This window comes from Sorghum bicolor, chromosome 1, assembly GCF_000003195.3.
Source record: "Sorghum bicolor cultivar BTx623 chromosome 1, Sorghum_bicolor_NCBIv3, whole genome shotgun sequence".
Lineage (NCBI taxonomy): Eukaryota > Viridiplantae > Streptophyta > Magnoliopsida > Poales > Poaceae > Sorghum > Sorghum bicolor.
In genome coordinates, this window is record NC_012870.2 from 7,169,299 (window position 1) to 7,194,540 (window position 25,242).

At 45.6% G+C, this 25,242-nt stretch overlaps 3 protein-coding genes across 8 annotated transcripts; 2 read left to right on the forward strand and 1 right to left on the reverse strand.

Annotated features, from left to right (window-relative positions):
- LOC8085952 (heat stress transcription factor A-2a) lies at positions 1,551-3,972 on the forward strand. Its single transcript, XM_002463846.2, has 4 exons — positions 1,551-1,949; positions 2,085-2,113; positions 2,245-2,817; positions 2,903-3,972. Exons 3-4 carry the CDS (start codon positions 2,467-2,469, stop codon positions 3,665-3,667), a joined length of 1,116 nt encoding a protein of 371 aa, XP_002463891.1. The 5' UTR covers positions 1,551-1,949; positions 2,085-2,113; positions 2,245-2,466; the 3' UTR covers positions 3,668-3,972.
- LOC8085953 (transmembrane emp24 domain-containing protein p24beta3) lies at positions 6,079-10,676 on the forward strand. The gene is made up of 4 exons (XM_002463847.2): positions 6,079-6,506; positions 8,868-9,054; positions 9,252-9,359; positions 10,284-10,676. The coding sequence occupies exons 1-4, from the start codon at positions 6,294-6,296 to the stop codon at positions 10,415-10,417; spliced, it is 642 nt and encodes a 213-aa protein (XP_002463892.1). The 5' UTR covers positions 6,079-6,293; the 3' UTR covers positions 10,418-10,676.
- Positions 11,476-14,595, reverse strand: LOC110431858. 6 transcript variants are annotated; one of them, XM_021451549.1, is made up of 9 exons: positions 14,481-14,542; positions 14,000-14,040; positions 13,640-13,698; positions 13,017-13,333; positions 12,818-12,940; positions 12,573-12,728; positions 12,024-12,196; positions 11,835-11,940; positions 11,476-11,748 (listed from the first exon to the last, which is right to left on the reverse strand). In XM_021451549.1, exons 4-9 carry the CDS (start codon positions 13,254-13,256, stop codon positions 11,719-11,721), a joined length of 828 nt encoding a protein of 275 aa, XP_021307224.1. In that variant the 5' UTR covers positions 13,257-13,333; positions 13,640-13,698; positions 14,000-14,040; positions 14,481-14,542; the 3' UTR covers positions 11,476-11,718. The 6 variants fall into 6 exon arrangements, with proteins under 6 accessions (XP_021307224.1, XP_021307221.1, XP_021307222.1 ...); XM_021451546.1 differs by lacking the exon at positions 14,000-14,040 and having other exon boundaries at positions 14,481-14,595; XM_021451547.1 differs by having other exon boundaries at positions 13,640-14,040; positions 14,481-14,557.

Below are 25,242 nucleotides of genomic sequence, written 5' to 3' on the forward strand. Positions count from 1 at the left end.
ACCACCCCACTTGTGCGGATCTAGTGGTCCTCCATGGCAAATTGGCGGTTGACGCATCTAGTGCTCCTCGCCTAATAGTCTCTCGTGTTGTGCCAAGTCCTACCTTGCTCACAAACCAAAGTGGGATGGAGGAGGAGGTTCGACGACTAAGGTGGTATCATGCTCACATGCTTGCCACCTGTTCGACTAAAAACATCACAGGGTAAACTTACGAGTTCAAGGAAGAGGTGATTTTATACAAACTACATCAGACAACTAAACACATCTATTCCTAGCACTTAGCTGGTAGTCATGCAACCAAATATGTATTGTTTGCATTAGCTAAAGCTGACTAGAGCCTTGTTTAGTTCCGAAAACTTTTTGGCTTTTTTGTACTGTAACACTTTCGTTTTTATTTAACAACTATTGTCTAATTATGGACTAATTAGACTCAAAAAATTCATCTCATGATTTACAGACAAACTGTATAATTAGTTTTTGTTTTCGTCTATATTTAATTCTCCATACATATGCCGTAAGATTTGATATGACGAAAAATTTTGAAATTTTTTTGATTTTTTGGATGAACTAAACAAGGCCTAGATCTAACCTGTCTTAATTTTACTGGTTCGTCTAGACTAGCAAACCAACCAGACACACTCGTGTCTACTCCGTAAGTCCAAGTTTCAGTGTTTCAGCAGGAACAAATACTAAAGCCTTGTTTACGATTTTGATACGGTAATATTTTCGTTTTAATTTAATAAATATTATTCAATTATAAAGTAAGTAGTCAAACTATAAAATTAGTTTTTATTTTTTTTATATTTAATACTTCATGTATGTGTGCTGTAAGATTCGATGTAATGAAAAAATTTAAAAAAATTTTAATTTTTGGGCTGAATTAAACAAGGCCTAACTTTGGCGAATACATGCATCCTAGGTCTTGTTTACTTCTACCTAAAAACCCAAATTTTTTCAAAATTTTCTGTCACATCGAATCTTTAGACGCATGCATGGAGTATTAAATATAGATAAAAATAAAAACTAATTGCACCGTTTGTGGCAAATATTATTCAATCATAGACTAACTAGGATCAAAAGATTTGTCTCGCAATTTACAGGCAAACTATGTAATTAGTTTTTGTTTTTGTCTATATTTAATGTTTCATGCATTTAGCACAAGATTCGACAACGATCGTGGAATTGGATTTGGGCTAAACAAGGCCTAAACAAAGTGTAGGGGCGCACCAGCGGTGGAATGGTCGCATAGTCCACCCAATTTTTTTTCCTGGATTCATTTCTTTGCCCACGTCTACCATCCAGTGTAGGGGCGCACCAGCGGTGGAATGGACCCGTAGTTCACCCAATTTTTTTCCTAAACAAGACCCTAGTAGATATTTTCGTTTCAAGACATGTCCAGCAGACCAGACCCCACTTGCCCACATCCCACACCTCTCTCGACTCTCGTCCAATCCGCGCGCACGCCCCCGGCGACGGCGCAGCCAACCAGCGTCTCCCGTCTCCACTCTCCCGCGATCCAGCTGGTCCCCACCCGTGGCCAAAAGCCGGAGAGCACCGGGCCACCACCGGCAATAAAATACGCTCGGGAAGCTGAACGGGGGGCGGCGGACGTTTCCAGAACTCTCGCCCGCGCCTTCGCGAAACTTCGTCGCCACATCACCTCACCCGCTCCAGATTAAACAACGCCTCCCCGCCCCACTCCCCAGCGAAGGCCTCGCGGCCACCTCTTCCAGAACCGTCTGGAATGTTCGGCGCCGACGCCGGGCGCCCGCCATACGTGGGGCCTCGCGCCTGCCCGTGGCGGTCCGCGTGTGCTTGCCTACTGGTAGAACGTCCCCCGACGAGGCGACGACGCCGTATATACCCGCCTCAAGTACAAAGGGAAAGCTACTCGCCGGGCACCTCAACTGGGGAGACTGTACTTTCCGGTCTCTGGTCCTTCACGCTCTGTACGTTCATGCACTGTTGCTCTCACTCGCTTTCTTCTTCTACCTCTGGCTCTGGTCCTTCCTCCCCCTTCTCTGCCAAAGCTCTGCGTCTTGCCGCTGCGGTTTTCACTAATTTCTTTCCCTTTCGATTCGCAGAGGCTTCAGTTTAGACGTTCTCTAATCGGGTAAGCTAACGTCGATAGCTAAGATTTTGCGAGCATTTGCAGTCTACTGACAACTTCTTCTTCCACCTCTTTTTTTCGTTTTCGACCAACCTTTGGTGCTTCTTGAATTCTCGTGCTCTTTCGACATTCAGGAAGGCCATTTTCAGATCGAGCTAGTTCAGCCGAGGCGTTTTTTTCAGCCAAAGATCGCCATCTTTTGGACCTGCTCTTGATTCGTTCGTTTGGATTGTTTGATTCGTTTCGACTTTCCTTTGCTCCTCTGCTCCGTCAAGCGGACCTCCTCTGTTTTTCGGCCATTGCTCGGTCGCGTTTGTTTGTTTGTTTGTTTGCTTGTTCGGTTTGTTGGTGCGGCCATGGATCCCTTCCACGGCGGCATTGTGAAGGAGGAGGAGTTCGACTTCGACTTCGACTTCACCGGCGTTTCTGCGGGGGACGCGGCGGTGGCGGCGGCGGCGTCCTCGTGGGCCGTCGCCTTGCCGGAGCTGCCCCGGCCGATGGAAGGACTCGGCGAGGTGGGCCCCACCCCATTCCTGACCAAGACCTACGACGTCGTGGACGACCCCAATACCGACACCGTCGTCTCCTGGGGGTTCGCCGGCAACAGCTTCGTGGTCTGGGACGCTAACGCCTTCGCCACGGTGATCCTCCCGCGCTACTTCAAGCATAGCAACTTCTCCAGCTTCGTCCGCCAGCTCAACACCTACGTAAGTCCTGTCCAGTCTGTTGTTGGATTTCAATTCGCTGTTCAATGCTTGAGCCGTCAATGGCGGTCGATCGCCGGCATTGCAGGGGTTCAGGAAGGTTGACCCGGACAGGTGGGAGTTCGCGAACGAGGGGTTCCAGCGTGGCCAGAAGGAGCTCCTGAGAACGATCAAGCGCCGGCGCCCGCCGTCGAGCCCGTCGGCGCAGCAGGGGCAGGCGCCATCGTCGTGTCTGGAGATGGGACGATTCGGGCTCGACGGCGAGGTGCACCGGCTGCAGCGCGACAAGCGCATCCTGCTCGCGGAGGTGGTGAAGCTGCGGCAGGAGCAGCAGGCGACGCGCGCGCAGATGCAGGCCATGGAGGAGCGCATCACCACGGCGGAGCAGAAGCAGCTGCAGATGACGGTGTTCCTGGCGCGCGCCTTGAAGAACCCGAGCTTCATCCGGATGCTGGTCGACCGGCAGGGCCTTGGTGGCCGCCGTAGGGAGCTCGAGGACGCGCTCTCCAAGAAGCGCCGCCGCCCCATCGAGTACCACCTCCCGCCCGACGGCGAGAGCAGCGGCACCGCTACGGAGGCGGCGGTGAACGACTACATTTGCGGCCTTCCGGTCGGCGTTAATGGCGTGGCGGAGGCGGACGACGACGGGAGCCGGCTGGAGGGGAGCGGCGGCGGCGGGGACACGGAGAGCTTCTGGGTGGAGTTGCTCAGCCTCGGCCTGGAGGAGAAGCACCTGGAGGGCGGCGGCGGCAGCGAGGAGGGGAGCGGAGCTGACGTGGACGACGACGTGGATGTGCTGGTGCAGAGCATCTACCACTTGAACCCGAACCCGGGCAGCCCCAGTGGGAAGTGAAAGTTCCAGAACGTTCCATATTCCAGAACCCACTATGGTCTATGGAAGCTCCCAGTGGGCACTGCAAGTAGGCGATAGTTTTTTATCCGGCGCCTGACTTTTTGTCGCGGGCTGTGTGCAAGTTGCAAAAGTTGCGGTTGGCCGGTTGCCAAGGAATGTTCAGGAAGCTCGTCGGACTACGAAGTTTCTAGAAGATGGAGCAGCAAGGCTCCAGCCTACTGTACTATCAGTGGCAAGTTAGATTCTGACTAGATCAGGATGAAGCAAAGGCACTTTCCAAATGTGGCTGATGGTGCCATTATTCTGACTAGATCAGGAAGAAGCAAGGTACAAAAACCAAAAACTTTTTTAAGATTTCTCGGCACATGTATGGAGCATTAAATATAAATGAAAATAAAAACTAATTGTACAATTTGCCTGTAAATTGTGAGACGAATCTTTTAAATCTAGTTATTTCATGATTGGACAATATTTATCAAAATCTAAAAAAAAAAACTAAACAAGGCAAAGACCTAATACTCCTATTTTTCTGAAGTTCTGAAAGGATGTCCGTCCTGTCTATAACTGCCGTTCCTCCGAGTGCTGACAATTTTTGCTGACAAAGCAACGAAGTAGTATGGTGACATTGGATGTTGTCATGTGTTGATATAGACTACACTGTGGAACAAAAAAATTAATTATTTTGGTCTGCTCTATAAGAATGTTAAATTATCAGAATGCTTTTCATACAACTCATATTTACTAGAGTATTATATTGAGCAAAGTCCAACAACAAACACATCTGAACATTTAAAACAAGACAAGGTTTGCTGACGTGGCACTAGAGCCCACCTGGAGTCCTCTCATTATTTAGGGGTGTTTGGGACTATTCTGCCCTATGTTTTTTTAGCTCCGCTCCACGGTTTTTAGCCAAACAGCTTTAGCTCCATGCACTTAGTTCGAGAAAAAATCGTAGAGTTATGAGAGCACCTAAAGAGGTACTCCACGAACTCCAGTTTTTTGTGGAGCTGCTCTATGATGGAGTTTGTGGAGCAGTGTCAAACACCCTCTTAGTCACTCCCATAATTTTTTATATAAAGTCGTATGAATATAAAATTTATACAAAATTTGTAAAGTTCAACATGATCTACAACTTTAGATCTGATAATTTTTAATTAATATATTTTAGAGGCTTAAATATTTAATTTAAATTACCATATTTTAGTATTTTTATTTTGAAATGACCTCAAAGTTGACATAGTTTATATGAAAATCATAGTTACGAATAAGATACTCAATTTTTAAGTTGACAATTTTTCATCTGATATCGTTTAGAGGCACACGTAATTGTTTTAAGTTCTTTGATTTGCTATTAATTTTATTTTTCAAATGACCTCAAATGTTGACATGGTCTACATAAAAGTTGTAGCTTTTAACATAATCTATAACTTCATAGTTTATAACATTCCCTCAACTATCACGTGGTTTGATTATACCTCTTGAACTTAAAAAATAAGCTAATGTTATATTCTCAACTCTTAAAAAAGTTCAAATTAGCTTGTTTGCCCTGGTTTGAAGTACTTTTCAAGACGGTTTCATATTTTTTAGTTAAAAGAAATCATAAATACCTGACAAAACTTAAACCATGTAAAATGTCTCTAAGCCTTTACAAAATTCCAAAAGTTGCTATAGATAGACTGGGATACGACAAACCCAAATAAAAATATCTAGAGCTAGTACAAATATCTCCTAAAGGTTTTAAAGTTACATTTTATTATAGAATATAGAAAAATATCTAAAAAATTTCCAAAACATTCTAATTAATGTCTAAATGTATTTTGAAAATATTTTGTAACAACAACATGTGGCTGCTTTTTAATTTTTTCTAGACACTTTTTTATAGCTAAATCTAATTTTTTGAAGCTTCTAAAGATGCTTTTACGGAAAAAAAGTGTCTAGAAAAAATTGAAAAGCAGCCACATGTTGTTCCCTCAAATTCTTAGGCGTTGTTTAGTTCCAAAAAAAAACAAAAAAAAACTCAAGATTCTCCGTCACATCGAATCTTACGACACATGTATGAAACATTAAATATAGATGAAAATAAAAACTAACTACACAGTTTGCTGCCTGTAAATCACGAGACGAATCTTTTAAGCCTAGTTACTTCATGGTTGGACAATGTTTGTCAAATAAAAACAAAAATACTACAGTAGCAAAATCTAAAAAAAAAATTGCAACTAAACAAGGCCTTAGGCTTGACAGAGAATACGTTTTCTACTTCCACTCACGTAAAGAAAGTAGAGGAAACGCTTTATGACCGTCCCGCAATTTTTTGAGTGAGCTTAAAAAATGCATCAAATCCCACCGCCACGTCAACACATGGGAACCAATCGCACCACATGGCCACGCAACGAGCACGACCCCGTTACCCACGCGATTACACGATTTTCAGGGTCCTTTATTGCAAAAACAAGCATCACCTCCGTTGCCATCTCGCTCCCGTGACCCACCCCGTCGCGTTTCGGCTTGGCTTCCTTCTCCCGACGACCGCCGTGCAGGAGCGGAGCTCCCGCCGCTTCTCTTTTCCCCTTCCGAGAGGCCCGAGTCCTGATCCCACGCTCAGGGAGGTGGTATTTGGAGATTAGCGATGGCGAGGTGGCGGCCGGCGGTGCTGCTGGTAGTGGCTCTGGCGGCGGTTTTGTCGGCGGCGTGGCGGGCGGATGCGCTATCGGTGACGGTAACCGACACCGAGTGCATCCACGAGTTCGTGCCCTACGAGGGTGACACAGTGTCCGGGAACTTCGTCGTCGTCGACCACGACATCTTCTGGAGCTCCGACCACCCAGGCATCGACCTCACGGTACACACCCGATCCCCTTGTCCCCAGCCGTACTCCAATCCTGCGCGGTTAAATTTGATGGGTGGATCGGGGTTCGGTTGGGTTTATGGGTTGTTTTGATGGGGATCTGGCCATCAGGTAGATTGAATTGGGGATCGGGTGCCTTCATGATTCGTGATCCCCTGACGCGATCTCTTGTTTATGCACCAGTTTGGCGATCTAAAATATCTTTCTATGATTGGCACAAGGCTTTTATATAGTTTAGCTTGATGAATTAGTAGTGTTCGCTGCTTATAGGAGTTGATTCAGTAATAGGTTTTGCAAAGTTCGGACCTTTTGGGGAATTTCAGCGGGTTGTCACTGCTTTGGTATACGTCTGCTGCGGGTGCCTTGCGAGTAGTATGGTTGGATGATAAGCTGTTTTGCTGCTGGTTACCTTGTTTGGATTTTTGGTTTTGTGGGAAGGAGTAACTTTTGGGGTGAAATGACGCCAATTTCACTTCTTCCCAATTGAAAATAGTGAAAGGCCCATCTGTACTTCCATATTCAGTTGCTATGTTGTTGGCTCTCTTTGTTGGTTTGTGCTGCAATTGATGCTAATAGATGTTCAACTTTCTAGTCTGTCTTATGATTCAATTGAGTTAACACTACCGCGGATGCTGCAATTGATTCATATACCTCCTGGTCCTGTCTAGATAAGCTGACAGTTGTGCCTTCCTGATAGTTTGGACATTTGTTTTGTGCTAGTAGTTTTACTGTGCTATACTTATTCTTTGCTTGGAGATGCATCTGTGCCTATCTGAGTGGAAAGGAGGGCTTCCCTCTTGCCCCATATTTGGCAGTTTGGGCCTTTTTCTGTTGAACTTTCAGATGTATCCTTCTGTGCAGTGCTTTCACATGCTTAGCACTGAAGAATTCATTTTTGAGTGGAAACCATTTTTCTCTCTGATTTTAAAGTTAGCATATCGTTTCTGTAGAAGGTACACTCTATTTGGGAACATTTTAGTTTATAGATTCGCATATGAAAATAAATCTCTCTTTGAGAGGAAGCAATGTTTTGATGTCTCAGAAAACTTTTGTCAATTACACTGAATGAAACCTAATGCACTTGGGAAAATAATGGGTTTCACTTATGGAAAATTGATTCTATAGCTTTAAATGACCACGAGAATGGTAAAATACCATTGAAAGATCACGCAAATGTAAAATACCACTGAAACATCCAAACACCAACTGAAACATCCAAACACCAACTGAATCTAGCACTCCGTTACATTTTGATATCAACGGTGTCAGCTAAGACAAAAAAATACCCCTGAACACCATGGCGCCAGAGGAACAAGCCGCAGCTTGAGCGCCCAGGACAGTCGGTCGCCACTGATGCCGGCAGGGAAGCCAATGGCATCAGGCGGTGTCGCAGACCAGGCCGGTGGTGGCAGGCTTACTGGGCCCAGGCCGGTGGGTGGTCGGCGCTGCATGGAATGGGATCAAAGAGGGCTGGTGGGAGCGGTGTTATAGTGTCGAAGCAGGAGGTGTCATACGATTGCAGGCTCTTTACAGTGCTTGCGGTTGGGAGATGAGGATAAGTTTGGTTAGACTTCCGCACAAGGGTACAATTATCATCCTTTTCCGTTGTGTTAGCTGCAAACATGAAAACACGATTTTTGTCAATAAAATCAAATGGAGTGCTAGATCCGGTTAGAGTTTGAATGTTTCGATGGTATTTTTCCTTGCCATGACATTTTGGTGGTATTTTACGATTCTCGGGATCTTTCAGTGCTTTAGAACTAATTTTTCTTTTCACCTATTGCATTACTGATGTTTTCATTTGTTGCCCTGTTCTTCATCGTTCTTCATCTTGGAGTGCTCCTATCGCCAATCTGTCACCAAAATTGAAAGGGCCTTGGCACTATGCCAACTACCGGTCACCTCTTACTCCCAACAAGGCAACAAAGCAATGATGTTTGTTGCTTTTGGAAATGTCTGAAGTGGTCTAATGCAATTACAAGTGCTATTAATATTATTAGTACTTCTAAAATTAATGCAATTACAGTTTTTTGCGCATGGTTGGATGCTCTGTTCTGCGGGACGTTATACGCTGCGATTAAAACGCTTGTTGGTTTCGTGGATCGGTTTGTGTCAGTTGGGTGAACCCTCTGTTCATTTCAGCATGGTTTCTTTAGGCTCGCTGCGTTTTGTTTTTGCTCTATTACAAACTATTGTAATTTCGTTAGTGTCAAGTAATGAAATTTGGCTTGGCCATGGTGGGAAAAAAGTACCTGCATATATTTTTTTAAATATGCTCTGTGTGTGGGTAGTAAAGTATATATTTGCGTTATACACATCATGTTCTATATTAACTTTTTGCTTCTGTAAATACAGGTAACGTCACCAGGTGGCAACACTGTGCACACATTGAAGGGAAAATCTGGTGACAAATTTGAGTTTAAAGCTCCGAGGGGTGGCATGTACAAGTTCTGCTTCCATAACCCATATGGAGCGCCTGAAACTGTTTCTTTCTACATTCATGTTGGGCACATACCCAATGAGCACAATCTGGCGAAAGATGGTTAGTTTACTGCCTTTCTATCTTAAGCTTCTCAGCACCTGCCTACTCTATCAATCTTAACCGTTTTGCAAACACTAAACAACCATCAATTCGTTTGATTTTTTTTACCTTCATCACTGTTCAGAGTTATGTGTCATTCGTCCAGTGTTAACACTTTAGCACTGCCATGTGTAAACAATGTCTCATTTCTGTTGCAGAGCACTTGGATCCTATCAACGTCAAAATCGCGGAGCTGAAGGAAGCATTAGAATCTGTCACCGCCGAGCAGAAGTACCTAAAAGCACGCGAAGCTCGTCACCGACACAGTAAGCTCAATGGACTTGGGACTTGCATGTGCTATTATTACATCTCTGGAATGTTTAGCACATTATAAGCATTTATTATGCTAGTTCTTTTTTCTTTTGAAAAATAATAACGTCAATGCTAACAGCAAGAAGGACCCCCTATCAGTTAGAAGTCAGAACTCATTCTTGTCATCATTTCTGAATGCATTAGAGTTAGAGCGCAACAAATTAAGAGATTAGCATCCGTCTATTCTTCACCTATCTAAGTTTGTATCTAGTTTTATCATGGCATACTTATTGAATCAATGTGTTCTTCAATGTAGAGGGGACAACCAGATAATTTTGTTTAGGGGCCATTTGGATCCTTTCACTTGGAGGAATTGAAATCTACTTAATAAACTAGGCTATTTGGCTTGGAATTTGACATTCCAGCACTTTCCAAAGTTCACATATAATATAAGCCTATCTCAAATTCATAGGGTGGGAGATGGAAATTGATTCTATAGATCACCGCGCTATGTTTTCTACTTTGCAACTTATAACACGCTATTCAACTCACTCCCCTACGGTACAAATGCAACACATAAGTATCTCTCTCGTATAGCCAACAATAATATACAAATATAATCCATATAGAACCATATTAGCTTAATTAATATGTGTCTAGATTATGATTATTAAAATGAATTCAATTCTAAGGATCCAAACGGGGCCTAGTGAAATTGTTCAACCTGTTCTGTTTTGCCTGCCTCTTTCAGTTTTACTTTCTATTCAAGTAAAAAAATGCCTTGTACTGAGATCTCTAGAAAATCTAGGAAACAAATGTCTAATTACGTAGCAGGGGACAGGACATTATGGATACATTTTCTTCTGTTGATCTTTTCATGTATTTATTGCTACCGTTTGATGACAATGCGGAGCTAATTTTCATGCTTTGATTCCCAGCTAATGAGAGTACCAGAAAGCGTGTCATGTTCTATACAATGGCAGAGTACATAGCTTTCATGGCAGCTAGCGCGTTGCAAGTCCTCTACATCCGCCGCTTGTTCAGTAAAAATGTGGGATACAACAGAGTGTAGGATACAACTCTACTTCAAAGGCGACATTGCAAGCACCACATGGCCGGAACGGGAAACATTCTCTGCCAATTTGACAAATTGTAGCTCTGCACCCTCTCTTTTTTCTTCTTCTTTTGTTAGATTATGAGAAACACTTTTTAATTTATATCATCGTGTACTTTTAGCAACACTTGTGATATGTTAAGTGCATTTGATGCTGAACATAGTCCATAATTAATCTTCAGAGGATTGTTATGAAAGTTAGTATTGTTCTGCTACCGATTTGATTGTTAATCCTGTGATGTCTATAAGAACAGTTATGTCTCCATGCCACTCTTAGGAGCAGAAGAGTGTTACATCTGACAGTAGGACCGTGGTGACATTGTGGGTTAATTTTGTTTCGTGGCACCATTTCACGCCTTAGAAGCCCTGTTTGGATCCATAGAACTAACAACTAGTTGACTAATTTTTAGTCCCTAAACATTCAAACAGGTGGACTAAGGCGGACTAACTGTTATTCTACTAGTTATGAACTAGTTATTAGTTCACTAGTTGTTAGTCATAGTCATCCAAACAGGCACTTAGATTGAACATAACAAGTTGTTTAATGGAAAACGTGTGTGTGTGTGTGTGTGTGTACCTAAACTCTGAACAGAATTCCACCTCGCACTTGCAGTGCACATTTCCGGGCATCTGGCACATAATTAGTGTTTTTAACTATATAAAAAAATGAAAAATTGGAGAGGCAATGGGAATGGCATCCGTAGCATGGTCGACACAACTGTGCTAATTTAGTTTATAGTATTCTTCAATAAGAATAGGGGTTCAAATTAGTGACTCTAAGGTGGCGTCTTCAAAATGGGTTTCCACCACACTTATTTTGAAAAAACTGTACAATTTGTTGAACCAAACTGGGTCACCAACTCGCACCTCTTGTATGAAAAATCAAGAGATCGAAACCAAGCTGAACAATAATGTGGTCAAATAAAACTGTGCAATTCACAGCTATACCAAGCCACAATGCCACATCACAGGCAGCAGCATCACCATGCCCCAGTTTCGACTCTCTCTCTATTGGAGCAGTAGGGAATACTTATTTACTTACTAGAACTCCTGATGCACATAGAAGTTGTTGTATATGTATATCAAATCAAATACTTCACAATAAAGTACACTAACATTTTTATTTGACATTTGAGTTAAAATTTACATAGGGGAGTATCATTTGTTGCACCATGACAGAGGTTTGAACTTGAACATGCATATCTTTCTGGTCAGAATAAAACTGCAGACCTTTGTTTGATCGTATTGCTTTCATATAATCACACTCTTGGCCACTGTGGGCTGACTACCTGCAGAGTAAATAAACAAAATCATCAGTAACGAGCATATCATGTTTTTACTTAGCATGTACATATTTGACGGTGCTGCTATAAACCTCTAATGTGCTGAAAACTAACTGCATGCGGCTAGCAACTACTGATGGTTCCTCTGAATTTCCTGTGACAGCCATCTGTTCCAGCTGCAAGGTTTTCACTGGTAACCTGCAGCGTCAATTATTTTAGGAACATGTATGAGATTCTGAGATAAAAGAAGAACAACGCTACTGGCAGAAGCTGCCCCTTACCATGCCATTCCTTTGACATAGTAAGCGTTTGCGATTATAGCACAAAATCCTTTCCACTGATGCAAGACGTCAGCTGACACCGGTGGGTTAGTAGACCACCTGGTAACTGTTAGTTGTGGTGTGCACAATATTGTGATGAACACTATACTGAGCCACATAATGCACTCACGAATCTGCATAAAAGAGTATCGCTGAGGCAAATAATGAAACTAGAGAAGTTCTTATTGGGGGGGGGGGGGGGGGGTGCATTTGCATCACAAACATGCCCACTACTGAGTTACATGATACCTTATAAAAGCTTCATATCTTGCCAATGAGAACTAGTGAGTGGGCTTACTCTACTGAATACAAAAACTGACAAAAATAAAGATATTGCGTAAAACAAATCAAAGTGCATTTTTTTCTAAAGCAACAGATCAAAGCAAAACTGTTTGAGTTCGACTTGACTACAAAAGCTGCAGTATAAAAATGTAAATGCATAACAGAAAATGATACTGAACAGCAATATAAAAAAAATGATGCAGCACATGATTGTCAGAGCATGCTAACCTCAAAGGAGTGGACTTTGAACTTCGAGCTGGTCCCCCCTAAGGACCCTAAGCCTTCAATCTCTAGACCAGAATCTTCAAGATCCATAAGTTCCTTTCTAAGCCCCTCATCTGTACACCCTAGTGCATATGCGGTCACTCCAGCACTGACAAACTCCTGATTATATCCTCAGATACAGTAATTACTAATCAGCAAACCGAAAAAACTTCTGGCAAATATGGTGAAGATTCGACAAGAATCAATACTTTTAGGTTTTCTCCACCTCCTCCTCGATCAATAATTTTCTTATATCGCTTGAATAAACTGATCGCTATGTTACGTGATGAGCGGAATTCATCATCGGGCGAAGCATTAACATGGAATCGATGCTGCATACAACAAAATGCTTTAATAAGAGGGGAAAAAAACAGTGATCAAAATCACAAAAAGGAGGGCAAGGAATACCAGCCAGTGCCTTGTAGTTCTTTTATTTAAGCTTTTACACAGAAGATGGCTGGTTCTAGTGAAGTTAACTTTGTGGCTGTGAACAATGTGTGGCTTCTGTACATGATGGCCTTCTGCTGAACTGCAAACTGCACTGCATCCTAATTTACAATGAAAAGCAGAGGCACTCTTTTCAGAGAGTTTTAGGTCCCGGCAAGAACTAGGCCTCACAAAAGGAACAGTTTCATGTAGCATCAGCATGACTGATTACTCATCAGACTCCAAGCTATATGCACATTCCTCTGAAAACAGGAGAGGACTCCAGAAGGCAATTCAACCTACGACAGAGTATGCTTTAATCAATCACAAACAAGAACTAGGAGCACCACAGATCTTGCATGCTTAAATTATGCTTAATTATAACAAGCAGCCTCCTAAACCAACTTCAGCGGCATATGAGAGATGCATCCAAACATTAAAATCAAGCAAAATGATTATTCTTTCTCACACATCGTGAGATGCGTCGAAACATTAAAATTAATCTTCAAAACAAACTTTTACATCTCTTCACATAATACAATTGCCTTAATAACCCAAAATGACACATTTAAAAAACAAAAAGAAATGAAAAATAAGAAACACACCACAAAGCTATCTGCACATTCCTCTGAAAACAGGAGAGGACTCCAGAAGGCAATTCAACCTACGACAGAGTATGCTTTAATCAATCACCAAGAAGAAGTAGGAGCACCTCAGATTTTGCATGCTTAAATTATGCTCAATTATAACAAGCAGTCTGCTAATCTCCCAAATTTAGTGGCATAGGTGGAATGCGTCCAAATCAAGCAAAATGAATACTCTTTCTCACACAGCGTATCATAAGTTAAAAGCATGAGCACTGTTGCTGAATGAACCGACCAAAACATATTTCCTATCAATATACTGAATACAAGAGAAGCAGAAATTATCCCATGTTACTCAGCAAGAAAAGCTAATTCACAGACCATCATGTTCCAACTTCCAACAACGAACTTCATCTTCATGCCTGCTTAAGTTTCAAAACAGACATTTACGTCTCTTCACATAATACAATTGCCTTAAGACACATTAAAAAACAAAAAGAAATGAAAAAAAAAGAAACACCCCACAAAGCTCTCTACTAGCATCATTCCACCCAGAATACTTGATGTCAGTTAACACTCATTTGAATACCGATGTAACACTAAATACCTGCGGGTTTATATTTCATAAAGAAGCAAGCCATGGTCCATAGGAAGAAGAAAACAAATCAGTATCGAAAAAAAAAAGGCATATTCCCCATTCAAACAACACAATGAAATAAAACTGAAGATCCCGGCTCATGAATACTAGCCCAAACAAGCAACCTGCCTACGGGTACCAGATGTCCAGATCCCATCACCAGGTACTCAGCTGAAACAATCCGAACGCGAGCAACGAACTGCAAGGGGAGCAGGCCTCACTCACCTCCCGGTGGGGGGGCAGCGGCCGGAAGATGGCTGGCGCCTGGCGGTGTCTCCAAGAAGGTGGGAGTGGGACGGGAGAGGTGGGGACGTGGAAATATATAGATACGTGGAGGGGTTAAGTGGCTAAAAAATTTGGCGAGCGAAATGTAATAAGCGAGCAAGAAATTCTCAAAGGCCACAATAAAAAACGACTGGCAAGGCGCGCCGAGGAAAGCGCGAGGATGGCAGCCCTCGGCCTGTCGCTGTAGCTGTCGCTGAATCTTTCGAGATGGGCCTGTTTGGATGTTTATGGTTTTTCAAGATGGGCCTGTTTGGCTGTTTATGGCCCGTAAAGGGGATCCGTCTGGGCTCTTCCTTGTTCCTTCTGGGTCTCGGCGTCTCGCCCATCCATAAACCATCCTGTGAAACTCACAGTCACACACAAGCTGCACCCTTGACTGCCCTAAAATCTGTATGTGCACAGCTCACACGTTTCTTTCATTATCAAAGCATTAATCGCGTCTACTAAAAATAAGGTCATGGAATGATCACTCCATTTTCTTTGAAATAAGTCATATCGTTTCATGGATCTTAAAATGCCAGCAACCACAGGAATAAATGGATATTGTTTCAGATTAACCAAGCATCTGGATGAGAGGCCCTGAAGAATTTCGATTGGTATTTTCCAACAACAACACTCCAACGAACAAATCAGAAGATATCTATAATGATCACATGCCGACATGCGTAATCTTTCGGAGTATCAAACAGACCAAACAGGTCCCGATCGTGTGATGTTGCTTGTGAAGAAAGCTCTGGCCCATTACAAAAAATCGGTTCGTTTATCTGAAAAATTATAGCTAAAAGTATTATTCGTTAATTTATTAAAAGAAAAAATATTATTAAATTATTGGCATATTTAATAAATAAGCTCAAGTGGACAGGACCAAAGCCCTCAACTGATCAGGTAAGTTTGATGCATGCACTTTGTGTAAGGACAAAGGACACGTAGGCCTGTCTGGATTCTACTATCCGGATAAACACACACAGCTTCCCAACAGAGGGAACGGAGAAGGTGAAAAATATCTGAGCGTAAGATTCTTGCAATCTCAGGATCCATTGAAAGCTAGGATCTTGTTTAGTTGCTGAAAAAATTTATAAAATACTACTATAACACTTCTGTTTATATTTGACAATTATTATTTAACTATAAATTAATTAGATTTTAAAAAATTATCTAATAAATTACAGACGAACTATATAATTAGTTATTTTTTATTTATATTTAATGTTATATATATATCGTAAGATTCGTTGTAACGAGAAATCTTAACAAGGCCTAGATAATGTCGGTTACTACTTCCCTTCAACGCGTGAAAAAGATCGTGCTAGCCCCATCTTATCCTCTTCCACCGGCTCCTGCTATCCAGCCGGAACCGGCCGGCCATCATAGCCACTACGCACCTCTCGGGTCAACAGGTTCGCCGCTCGGCGCCGCCGGCCTGACCCCAATGACGCCGCCACTGCGCTCTGCGATGCACCTCTTGCGAAAACGACGACGACGCTGCTGCTCCGCCCTTCCAGCGCCAACGACGGTGCTGCCACTGCCCGCCTAAATGGCGCTGCCGCTCGCCGCCCGAGCTGGGCCGCTGCTGCTCCGCCCTTTTCCCTGAGTAGCGACGCCGCCTCTTCCCCCACAGACACGAGTCGGGCATGAGTTAAGCTTGGTGGGCAAGATCAGGTTAGGGGAAAAAATCTGGGCAAAAGAAGGGCCAAAGATGTATGACGTGAGGGAGCCCTTTTTTGTTATTTTTACTCGTTTTTTTTCTTGCATCTTTTTTTTTGTGTGAAGATTTTCTTGCATCCTATTCTGTTTATGTAAACATCATTTATATATATAGAATAAATATATCTCTTGTATGAGAATATTCAGTATATTATTATGAACAATGCACCTATTCTAACCCATAATCCCTGTTTAGGATCTGGATTACATATTTTTATTATCTGGATCTAGAATCTGGATTCTAAAATCCCTATAAAGAATTCCGATTGCTAAAATCTCAGTGGATTTTTCCTTCTTCCTTTGTGTTTCAAAGTTTTATGTTTAAAGTTATTTCGATCTCTTTGCTTTAGTTTGTAATAAGAAACAACTACTTACATTATCCGATGCAGAGACTAAGATGTCATTATATTCTATTTTCAAAAAAAAAAATCTCAGCGGTGTTCAAAAGGGACTGTGCGGTTAAAGATTTTGAGATATTACTTGTATGATCTAAAAAAATCCATATTTTTTGTATGATCTATTTTTTAAACCTGAAAACAAAAACCTCTTCCTTCTATACCCTAGTACATCCTCTCTCTCTCGCACCAGCCTCTGCCCAAATTTCATCATCACAGCCTCCACCATCTCGGCCCGCAGCGATCTCGCCGCCAGCCATTCCGCCCAAAGCCCTCCCCCCTCCTCGAAAATGTAAATTGTGCTCCTCCACCTCTAGACCACCAACGTCCCACCTTGCCTTTGCCACGCTCTAGCGACCGCCACCGACGGTAACATGGACTTCCCTCCGCCGGATTCCAGCAACCCAGCTCCTGAAACACGAACCCCCGACCACCGGCCTCCCTCGGTCTCCCAGCACTGCAGGTTCTGAATCTGGAATTCTGGAGCGACCTTGACTTTAGCTGTCTCGCTTTATGTTCCGCGACTTCCGGCCCCGTCCTAGACTTTCCGAGCCTTTCTCTGGCTTCTGTCGTGCATTATTTATTATCAGTGACCCTGATGCCTGATCGGTGCTGCAAGGCAAACTCCACTAGCGTTGTGGGTGGGTCCTTGGAAGAAACACAAACGGTGATGGATTCAACAAACCTTTTTAACGTGTCTAACTATAAGCATAGCTAGCGAGTGGCGACCAACGTACGTACAGTGACTATTTTTCCTTCTGCATTATTATGCTCTATAAGTACTCTTGCTTCGTTTAACCCTAGACAAAAAACTTGTCCTGCTTAGGTGTTTGATTTTGACCGCCAGATTTGCTCCGTGCAGATGAAAGTTGGGCAGTTGGGCTAATTGTGCCTCACCTTATATTGTCCAAATGTTCCATGGCAGGCACGGAAAGTTAAATCGTAAATCCTGTGGATGAAAGTTAGAAGAAGCCACTGCTGTAACGATTTGCCTCTCACGAGTGGATTAGTTCAACTTTTAGTCCTTTTCAGTGCCCGGTCTATCGTGACGAGTCAAATTTGGAACCGGTCCAAAACCAAAGTATCGATGATCCGCACGGTTGCTCTTTGTTGCGGACACTCGTGTATTTTGACAGAGTTTGGGGGGAAAAAATGTGTTTGGACAAACATTTCTTTTCTCGGAAAAAGTGGCGGAGCGGAAATATCATCATTTGTCGGTCTCAGTAGTACGTGCGTGCCTACGTGGTCCGTCCATAGGAGTGCGCCGTGCCACGTGGCCTATCCGCCGCCGTGCACGCGCTTCAGCGGTCGCGTCGCGTCTTGCCAAACGATCGAGGTCGTGCTGTGTTTGTGCGTGCAGCCGTGCAGGCCGCCCAAGCCTGCTCCTCCATGCAGATTCCAGGCCTTTTTGGACACGCACGCGATGGTCGATGTTTCCCGGCGGCCGGCGCGCGCGGCGTGCTGACTGAAGATCGCACAGCTCGCAAGTGACGTGCCGCGAGGCGAACCAGACAGACTCCAGGAGCTGGGTCGTCGCGCGCGCGAGCTCACGCCGCCGCCTCGTGCTCGCGTGGTGCGCGAGACGAACCGGTCTGCTTCCTTGCGCGCGGTTCACGCCGCATGAACAGTGGGTAAAGGGTACTCACAATGCAGGCTTTATTATAAAGTCTAAAGTTATTTATTACCTCGAACAATGTGGATTTAAAGTCTAAATAAGACTTGGAGTCTTATTTTTTTCTACCTCTTTCTTCAATAAATATGCTGTCACATCGGTAAAATACAATAAATAACATGTACTTAATTATCTTAGACTCTGTGATAGAGTCTTGCATTGTGAGTGCCCTAAGAGAAATTTTACAGTGCTCGAGAAAAACTAGAGCCATCCATCTAAATAGATCGGATGGTTATAAAATGAGAAGAGCCAATAGAGAGGAACTTAAGTTGTGGGTCGGAACCTATACTAAGTGGGCCAGGAACCAGTTTCAAATTTTAATCTGAATGATAGCATAGTACCTTCATCCATCTCCCGTATGTGTTATCTTTCTCTGTTATCGTATCATAGTCGTTTACAGGCCTGCTTGTTCGCCGCCACCGCCGCTGCCCATCGCCAAACCTCTGCCGTGGCCGCGGCCGCCGCTGCGGTCACCCAAGAAATCCCAACGCCGCATTGCCGGTGGCCAATGCCAAAGCAAGTAGGTGCGCCAACCATGGCCGAGTAGACATCAACCCTAGCTTGAGTCGTCCAATCGTGGACCTGAACAACGGGTGCAGGCTGGTGTTGGCCTATTGGGGGCGGTGCCACAGACTCGGCTTGGTAATTGGCTCGAGCTATCTTCGTAAGCTCATGAGCTATAGAGAAACTCATGAGCTATAGAGAAAAAAAAAATTCACTTAGCAGATATCAACGTTCAGTCGCTCACGTATCTTTGATTCAATATAGTAAATTAAGAAAATTCCACTTTAATGACAAATCAACAAATTAATGATTCATGCATGTATCCTTGGTTTAATGTCAAAAGTAATCTATTTTGAGATCACAAAGCAAGATCTGCAGAGCTTTCTGGGAGCGTCCTCTGCATCTTGGCGCTCTCGGGGGCCGGCGGCGGCAGGCGCCGACGCGCAGCTTGCGTGGCCACAAGGGGTGAGCAACTGTGGACGAAAGCTAGTCGGCAGTCACCTTGGGGTATACCACGGTAGTAGTTTATCGGTAGACGCTCGATGGTGACGCAAGACACGGACAAAGTTTTTATCCAGGTTCGGCCGCCGTGTGGGCGTAATACCTACGTCCTGCGTCTGATTGTATTGAGATAATAATGTCTATGACCTGTCCTTTAGGGGACCCCTGCCCCTCCTTATATATCGTGAAGGGACAGAGTTACAAGTAAACTATCCTATTTGGTACAATATCTTGTAGCCTTGCGGTGCACGCTAACCAGCGTCGTGCGCCGCACGTCTTCATCTTATGAGCCGAGCCACCGTTGATGGTGCGGCCCATATCAGTCCATGAGGGTATAGGGGTTTATACTCCCACAGCAACCAACGAGGGTGTCGCTTGGGCTTGGGCGCTCGCTCGACAAGCAGGGTGGCGCCAGGTGGAGGTGTTGCTCCTGCTCGGCGGCTCAGTGCAGCGGACGCCGGCGCTCGTGAAATCCTGCGTCGGGTACTCGCCGTCCGTCTCGGGGATTTAGGGAGTTGTAGCCTTGTAAGAAAAGTACCTAACTACCCTTAAACATAATTAATTAGTTTTTCGAATTATTAATGGCTGCAAATAATTCTGAAGAGAGGAACCGATGGTTCCTTCCAAGTACAGTAACAAACCTCGTGGGTTAATACTTACTCCATGCGTTTTGTTCCTGACGTTGATGGCGTGCTCATCATCTTGGTTTTATTTTTCATAGCTGAGAACTACTCCGTACAAAATATAGAAAAATTAGGCTCTATTTAGTTTTTTATGGAATACAAAAAGTAAAATGTCAACTGCTTTGAAATAATAATGATAAAATATAAAATGCTAAAATTTTCAGTGCTATTTTAGTTCCATTTAAAATGCAGGATTTGTTGGTCTCATTATGACCTCTTGATACTCTTTTAGGTTTTTTTTTTTGACCTCTTGAGGTCAAAATTTAAAATGGAGAACAACCATCTTTTTGTCAAAAAATTTACATGTGTTTAATTTTATTAAACAAAAAAAAGACTAAAACCAAGATTTTTTTGGATGAAAGGGAACTAATTAAACACCCCCTTATTACATTTCAGTTGCCTTTTGTTTTGTTATTTCCATGAGACAAAATGTGGCTTAGATTCCAGTCTTCAGATAACGACGACTCCCATGCCTCGCTTGCAGATTTAGATTAGGCATGAGCGCATGATGCGTGGTGTCTGGCTGTCTCTAACGTGCATTGGGGACTACAGCATGATCGCCTAGAGGCAAAAGGAGGGGGGAAAAGAAAAAGAGAAATGTATGGTGGGCCGTTAATAGACTTCAATTGAGGCCGAGCCATGACCTGCTCGCGCGGTCAGCCCGTTCGTTTCCTAGCCCCGAGTAGTGGAACATGTCATGCGCGCGCGAGCGAGCGAGCGAGAGGCGGACGGGACACAGTCCGTGCAAGCACGTACCCGACGAAAGCCAACCTTGTTGGATCTTTTTTTCATTAAAAAGAAGAGCCGAAAGAAATGGCAGGTAACCGATACAATGAGTTCGCAAGTAATCCAAGGATTACCATAGAAACCCAGAACACAAACAAAAGCAAGAAACATGAGGGGGATCCTCCACCTAACAACCCAACAGCTAAGCCAAAAACAAGAAGAACAACTCAATACCTAGGTAGCCAGCAGTGTTCGGAGCCGCAACACAAAGGACAACTGACGGCCATACATCCGTCCCCACCTCTTCAACCTCAACGACCAACCCAGCCGGAGACGCGTCCTCAGTGGCAAAGCGAACCAACCGACGGCCAAGCATCTGTCTCCACTTCAGCAACCTCGACGACCAACCCAGCCGGAGACGCGTCCTCAGTGGCAAAGCAACCATCCGACGGCCAAGCATCCGTCCCCACCTCAGCAACCTCAACGACCCACCTGCCGGAGATGCATCCTTGGTGGCAAAGCAACGCACCTCAGCGACAAAGCATCCGCCGGGAACACCTCGGTGGCAAAGCATCCACCGGAAAGAGCACAACTGCAGCTTCAACAAACACTAGCCAGCAAACCTGAGTGGAGAGCAGCATGAAGCACGAAAAGGCTCGGCACGACGCTCGAGGGACGATACGGGCAGCAGGCCACGCGTAGAAAGAACTTCGGCGGCAACGCCTTCAAGAAGGGAAGCGACGCGGGGAGCGCCGCCGTTGCCGGCCCATACGGGCGAGGCGCCCTAGTTCCTTGCAACCAACAACCCCATAAGGGACGAGCGCCGTCGGCCAAGGAGGGGTACGCAACGACATATGCCTCCAACGAGGAAAACGACGCCCCGAAGGCGTCGCCATAGTCGGCCAGAAGGCACGGCTTTCGCCTAGCGCCACCCACTCGTGCACAGACCGCTCCAAAACGCCGACCACGCCGCCATGACGCCGAAGGCGAACCGCTCGAACATCTGCCCACATCACCACGATGCAGGGAGCGCACGAGGCGAGCCGGCCGCCGTAGCCGTCCGCCGCCAAGCAGATGACCACCGCAGTCGTGGAGGGAGTGCCGAAGCCTTAGCAGCCGCCCCGAACGAGCCCAACCGTCCTGCACCCCACCCCGACCACGCCGGAGCCCAGACGGACGCCAGGCAGGCCGGCCAACGGAGGGAACAGGGGGAGTCGCGCCAGATCAGAGGCCGGAGGCCCAGATCCGGCCGTCACACAAGCCGCCGACGCCGGGGACAGGACGGGCAGGCCGGCGACGGAGGAGAACGGTGGGGGTGGCAGCAGCAGCAGAAAAGGGGGGCTGGGGGCCCAGATCCGGCCGTCCCCCGGCCCAAGCCGCCGACACCCACCACCACGGAGGAGCCCGTTCGCCGAAGGACGGGTGGCTGGCGACCGAACCCGGAGCCGCTCCAGAAGCCCTCGTTGCCGAGGTGGAGGCCGAGGAAGCCCGGCGAGCAAGTGGTGGCGAGCGGAAGGAACACCTCCGGGCACAGCCGCGCGCACCCGTCCGTGGCCCTCAGCGCCTCCGCCTCCTCGTCCGTGAGCCGCGCGGCGAAGCCGGTGCTGCAGGCCCCTAGACCAACGGGGGAGGGGGAAGAAGGGGAGGGGGAGGAGCAGGCGCGGGCGGGCCGCCGCCGCCGCCAGGAGGGCGGCGACGGCGGAGCGACGCGGCGGAGGTTGGGAGCCGGGGCGGGGGTTTGGAGCTCTCGCGTAACAAGAAGAAATTTTCAGTCTCAGTCTGAACTCTCCACCAGCTAACCTTGTTGGATCCTTGTCGATCGCGAGTAGCTAGGATTCCTCCATCTGTTTTAATTTCCTACTACAACCAGTTGTCGACCAATCATCGACGCTGGAATAATTAACGCTCGATCGATCACCTGCTAAAGATCTGCACGCCTACATACGTTACGTCCGGTCCCAGTTTATGCGATCCGTTCAAACAAATAAGATCAAGAGTATGCGTTGTTTTAATTGGTATAGTCGATGATCAAAGTCAACCGGCCGGGAGCTCTACATCGGTACTAGCTCTTTGATCCATGTATAGATGATGGACCGTGTCAAGACTCAAGACCCCCGAAACGAGGCATCGATCCATGCATCGCCCTCTGGATCGCATATGCATGCATGCTTTGATTGCGTATTACTACTAGTATAATTTTTCAGATGCTGTCGCGATCTTGCGTCGGCAGCACGAGCACTGTACGTCTACGCGCGCGGCCGCACCAACCGGCGTCGTCGTCGTCGTCGCTGCCTGCATGCTCACGCACCCGTGGGTTCACACGGCTTTTGTCCCACCGGTCGGTCAGGGTCTTTAGGCCTTTAGGGACTCGACTCGATCGATCGGGGTCACGGCTCGGAATTATTGCTACTCCCTCACAGCAGGCTGCAAGTCATCATGCTGGATTGCTTGGTGTAGCATATATATAGCGGCTATATACTAGTAGAAGCAGCACCAGCACTGCTACTCTGCTAGTTTATGCTCGACCACACCAGACCTTCCGAGAGCGAGCGAGACCGTGTGTGCGTGTAAAAGTACTCGCTTCCCCGTCACTGCAAAATTATTGCCGCCATGTGCGTGCGCACGCACCGCCGCACCGGACGGCGCGCGGTAACATTCCGGGCTCGCCAACCACCGCGCAGAATCATGCATGCACACATGACGGTGCCGTCGTAAATTTAAATTAAAAACGATTATTACAACTTTATAAACCACAGTACGTCCACATAGGAGCCAAATTCGAAAGAAAATCAACGCTACATAAACGTACCCCAGATGAAAAGTAATACGTGCACGTGCAACTTATTTGTTTTAATGGAAGTAAAATGTGATTTTGCGAAGTATTTTATTTAAGGTATGGTATTATTAGCAGCAGGTAAACAAAAGGGGCGAACATGGCAATTAAGAACCAGCACGGAGGACGGGATCAATGCTCGTTACGTAGTAGTACTACGCCACTAGGAAACATCTCCGTCCGTGTTTGCCGGAGTCTCCCGACGGCGGCGGCGACCACCGGCTGAGAGTAATTTTACCAGCTAATCGTAATCGGCAGCCTCGCCCCCAGCTTAATCTAATCCCAGACTCTGCATTCAAAATCGGCGAGACCCCTTGGCGTGACACTGATGACACGGACCGCCAGGACCCACGGGCCACCGCCAGCCTTCGTCTCCACGCCTGCGACGTCACGGGGGGCGGGGTACCACGATCCCCTGCGCCGCAGCAGAACAGCGTCGGCGCGCGCGACCAGCGCCCCACCGCGCGCTTTGCCGTTTGCGACTTGCGAGCGGGAGCGTCGCGGTGGATAAGATCCGGTGGGGGCGGGGTCTGCGCCGTCTGCGCGTAGTAGTGGTGGGGCCGAGGAGCGGGTGGTCGGTGGGGCCCGCTTGGCGGTGTGCGAAGGAGAGGCCTCCGCTCCGCACGTTTGACCCTGACGACGCCACGTGGGAGAGGCCAATGGTCCGACGTGGTCAGCGGCCAGGAACAGGTACAGGACGCCGGGACGCAATGCGGCCTGTGTTTTATTCCGCTGTGATAAAGGAAAATCAGGCCTCGTTTAGTTTGCAAAATTTTGGTTTTTTTTTTTGCTACTGTAGCAATTTCGTTTTTATTTGACAAACATTGTCCAATCACGGAGTTATTAGGCTTAAAAGATTCATCTCACAAATTTCAGATAAACTGTGTAATTAGTTTTTATTTTTGTTTTTATTTAATGCTCCATGCATACGATCAAAGATTCGATGTGACGGAGAGTCTTGAAAATTTTTGCGAACTAAACAAGGCCTCAGTTTTCCCACTAGTTGTTTTAGAGACTTGATGTTTATTAAGGCCTTGTTTGTGTTGGAGTGGATTGGAGTGGAATTTAGTTTAAATTCTACTATAACCCACCCCAACACATGTGGATTGATGCGAATTCGACTACATCCAAACAAAGCCTAATAAGTTGAGGTATATCATACGAAAGTTTAGACAAGATTTGCATAGAATCTCTAACATTGAATGACTTTCTAGTGATGCATGTTCAACATTCTGTTTGCACATCAACGGTCAAGAGAAAACAACGCACGTATGATGAAAAAAAATTGGTGAACCTTTAAAAGCGGCACATGAAAGTATATTTCAATAGATGATGATTAAGGATATCAATGCCAAAATTAATTGTGGACTTATGCTGGACACTACTGTCAATGACAAAGCATCTATCGCGTGGGAAGAAGGAGAAGGCGTGCGAGAAAGAGCCGCCTCATGTGTGGGAACGATTCGCTAGCGCACGTGGTAAGATTCGCTAGCGTGCGCAGAGGCTGTATGGCAAGCTGCAGGACATGGATAGCTAGCTATCCAATTTGGATTTTTCGTAGTAATAGCTATATTTATATTTAGAAAACAATTTACCTAGTCCGTTGGAGATGTTCTAAATCACTAGATATGGATAGTTATTTTGACTAATCTCTTAGAGATGCTTTTAATCTCGAGATCAACCA

Coding starts and splice junctions, on each gene's coding strand:
- LOC110431858 (XM_021451546.1), bottom strand. CDS start 13,256: ATGCTGATGCTACATGAAACTGTTCCTTTTGTGAGGCCTAGTTCTTGC. Junction 12,941..13,016: donor GAACTACAAGGCACTGGCTG/GTATTCCTTGCC, acceptor TGTTGTATGCAG/CATCGATTCCATGTTAATGC. Junction 11,749..11,834: donor TAGTTTTCAGCACATTAGAG/GTTTATAGCAGC, acceptor TTTACTCTGCAG/GTAGTCAGCCCACAGTGGCC.
- LOC8085953 (XM_002463847.2), top strand. CDS start 6,294: ATGGCGAGGTGGCGGCCGGCGGTGCTGCTGGTAGTGGCTCTGGCGGCG. Junction 6,507..8,867: donor ACCCAGGCATCGACCTCACG/GTACACACCCGA, acceptor CTGTAAATACAG/GTAACGTCACCAGGTGGCAA. Junction 9,055..9,251: donor GCACAATCTGGCGAAAGATG/GTTAGTTTACTG, acceptor TTTCTGTTGCAG/AGCACTTGGATCCTATCAAC.
- LOC8085952 (XM_002463846.2), top strand. CDS start 2,467: ATGGATCCCTTCCACGGCGGCATTGTGAAGGAGGAGGAGTTCGACTTC. Junction 2,818..2,902: donor TCCGCCAGCTCAACACCTAC/GTAAGTCCTGTC, acceptor CCGGCATTGCAG/GGGTTCAGGAAGGTTGACCC.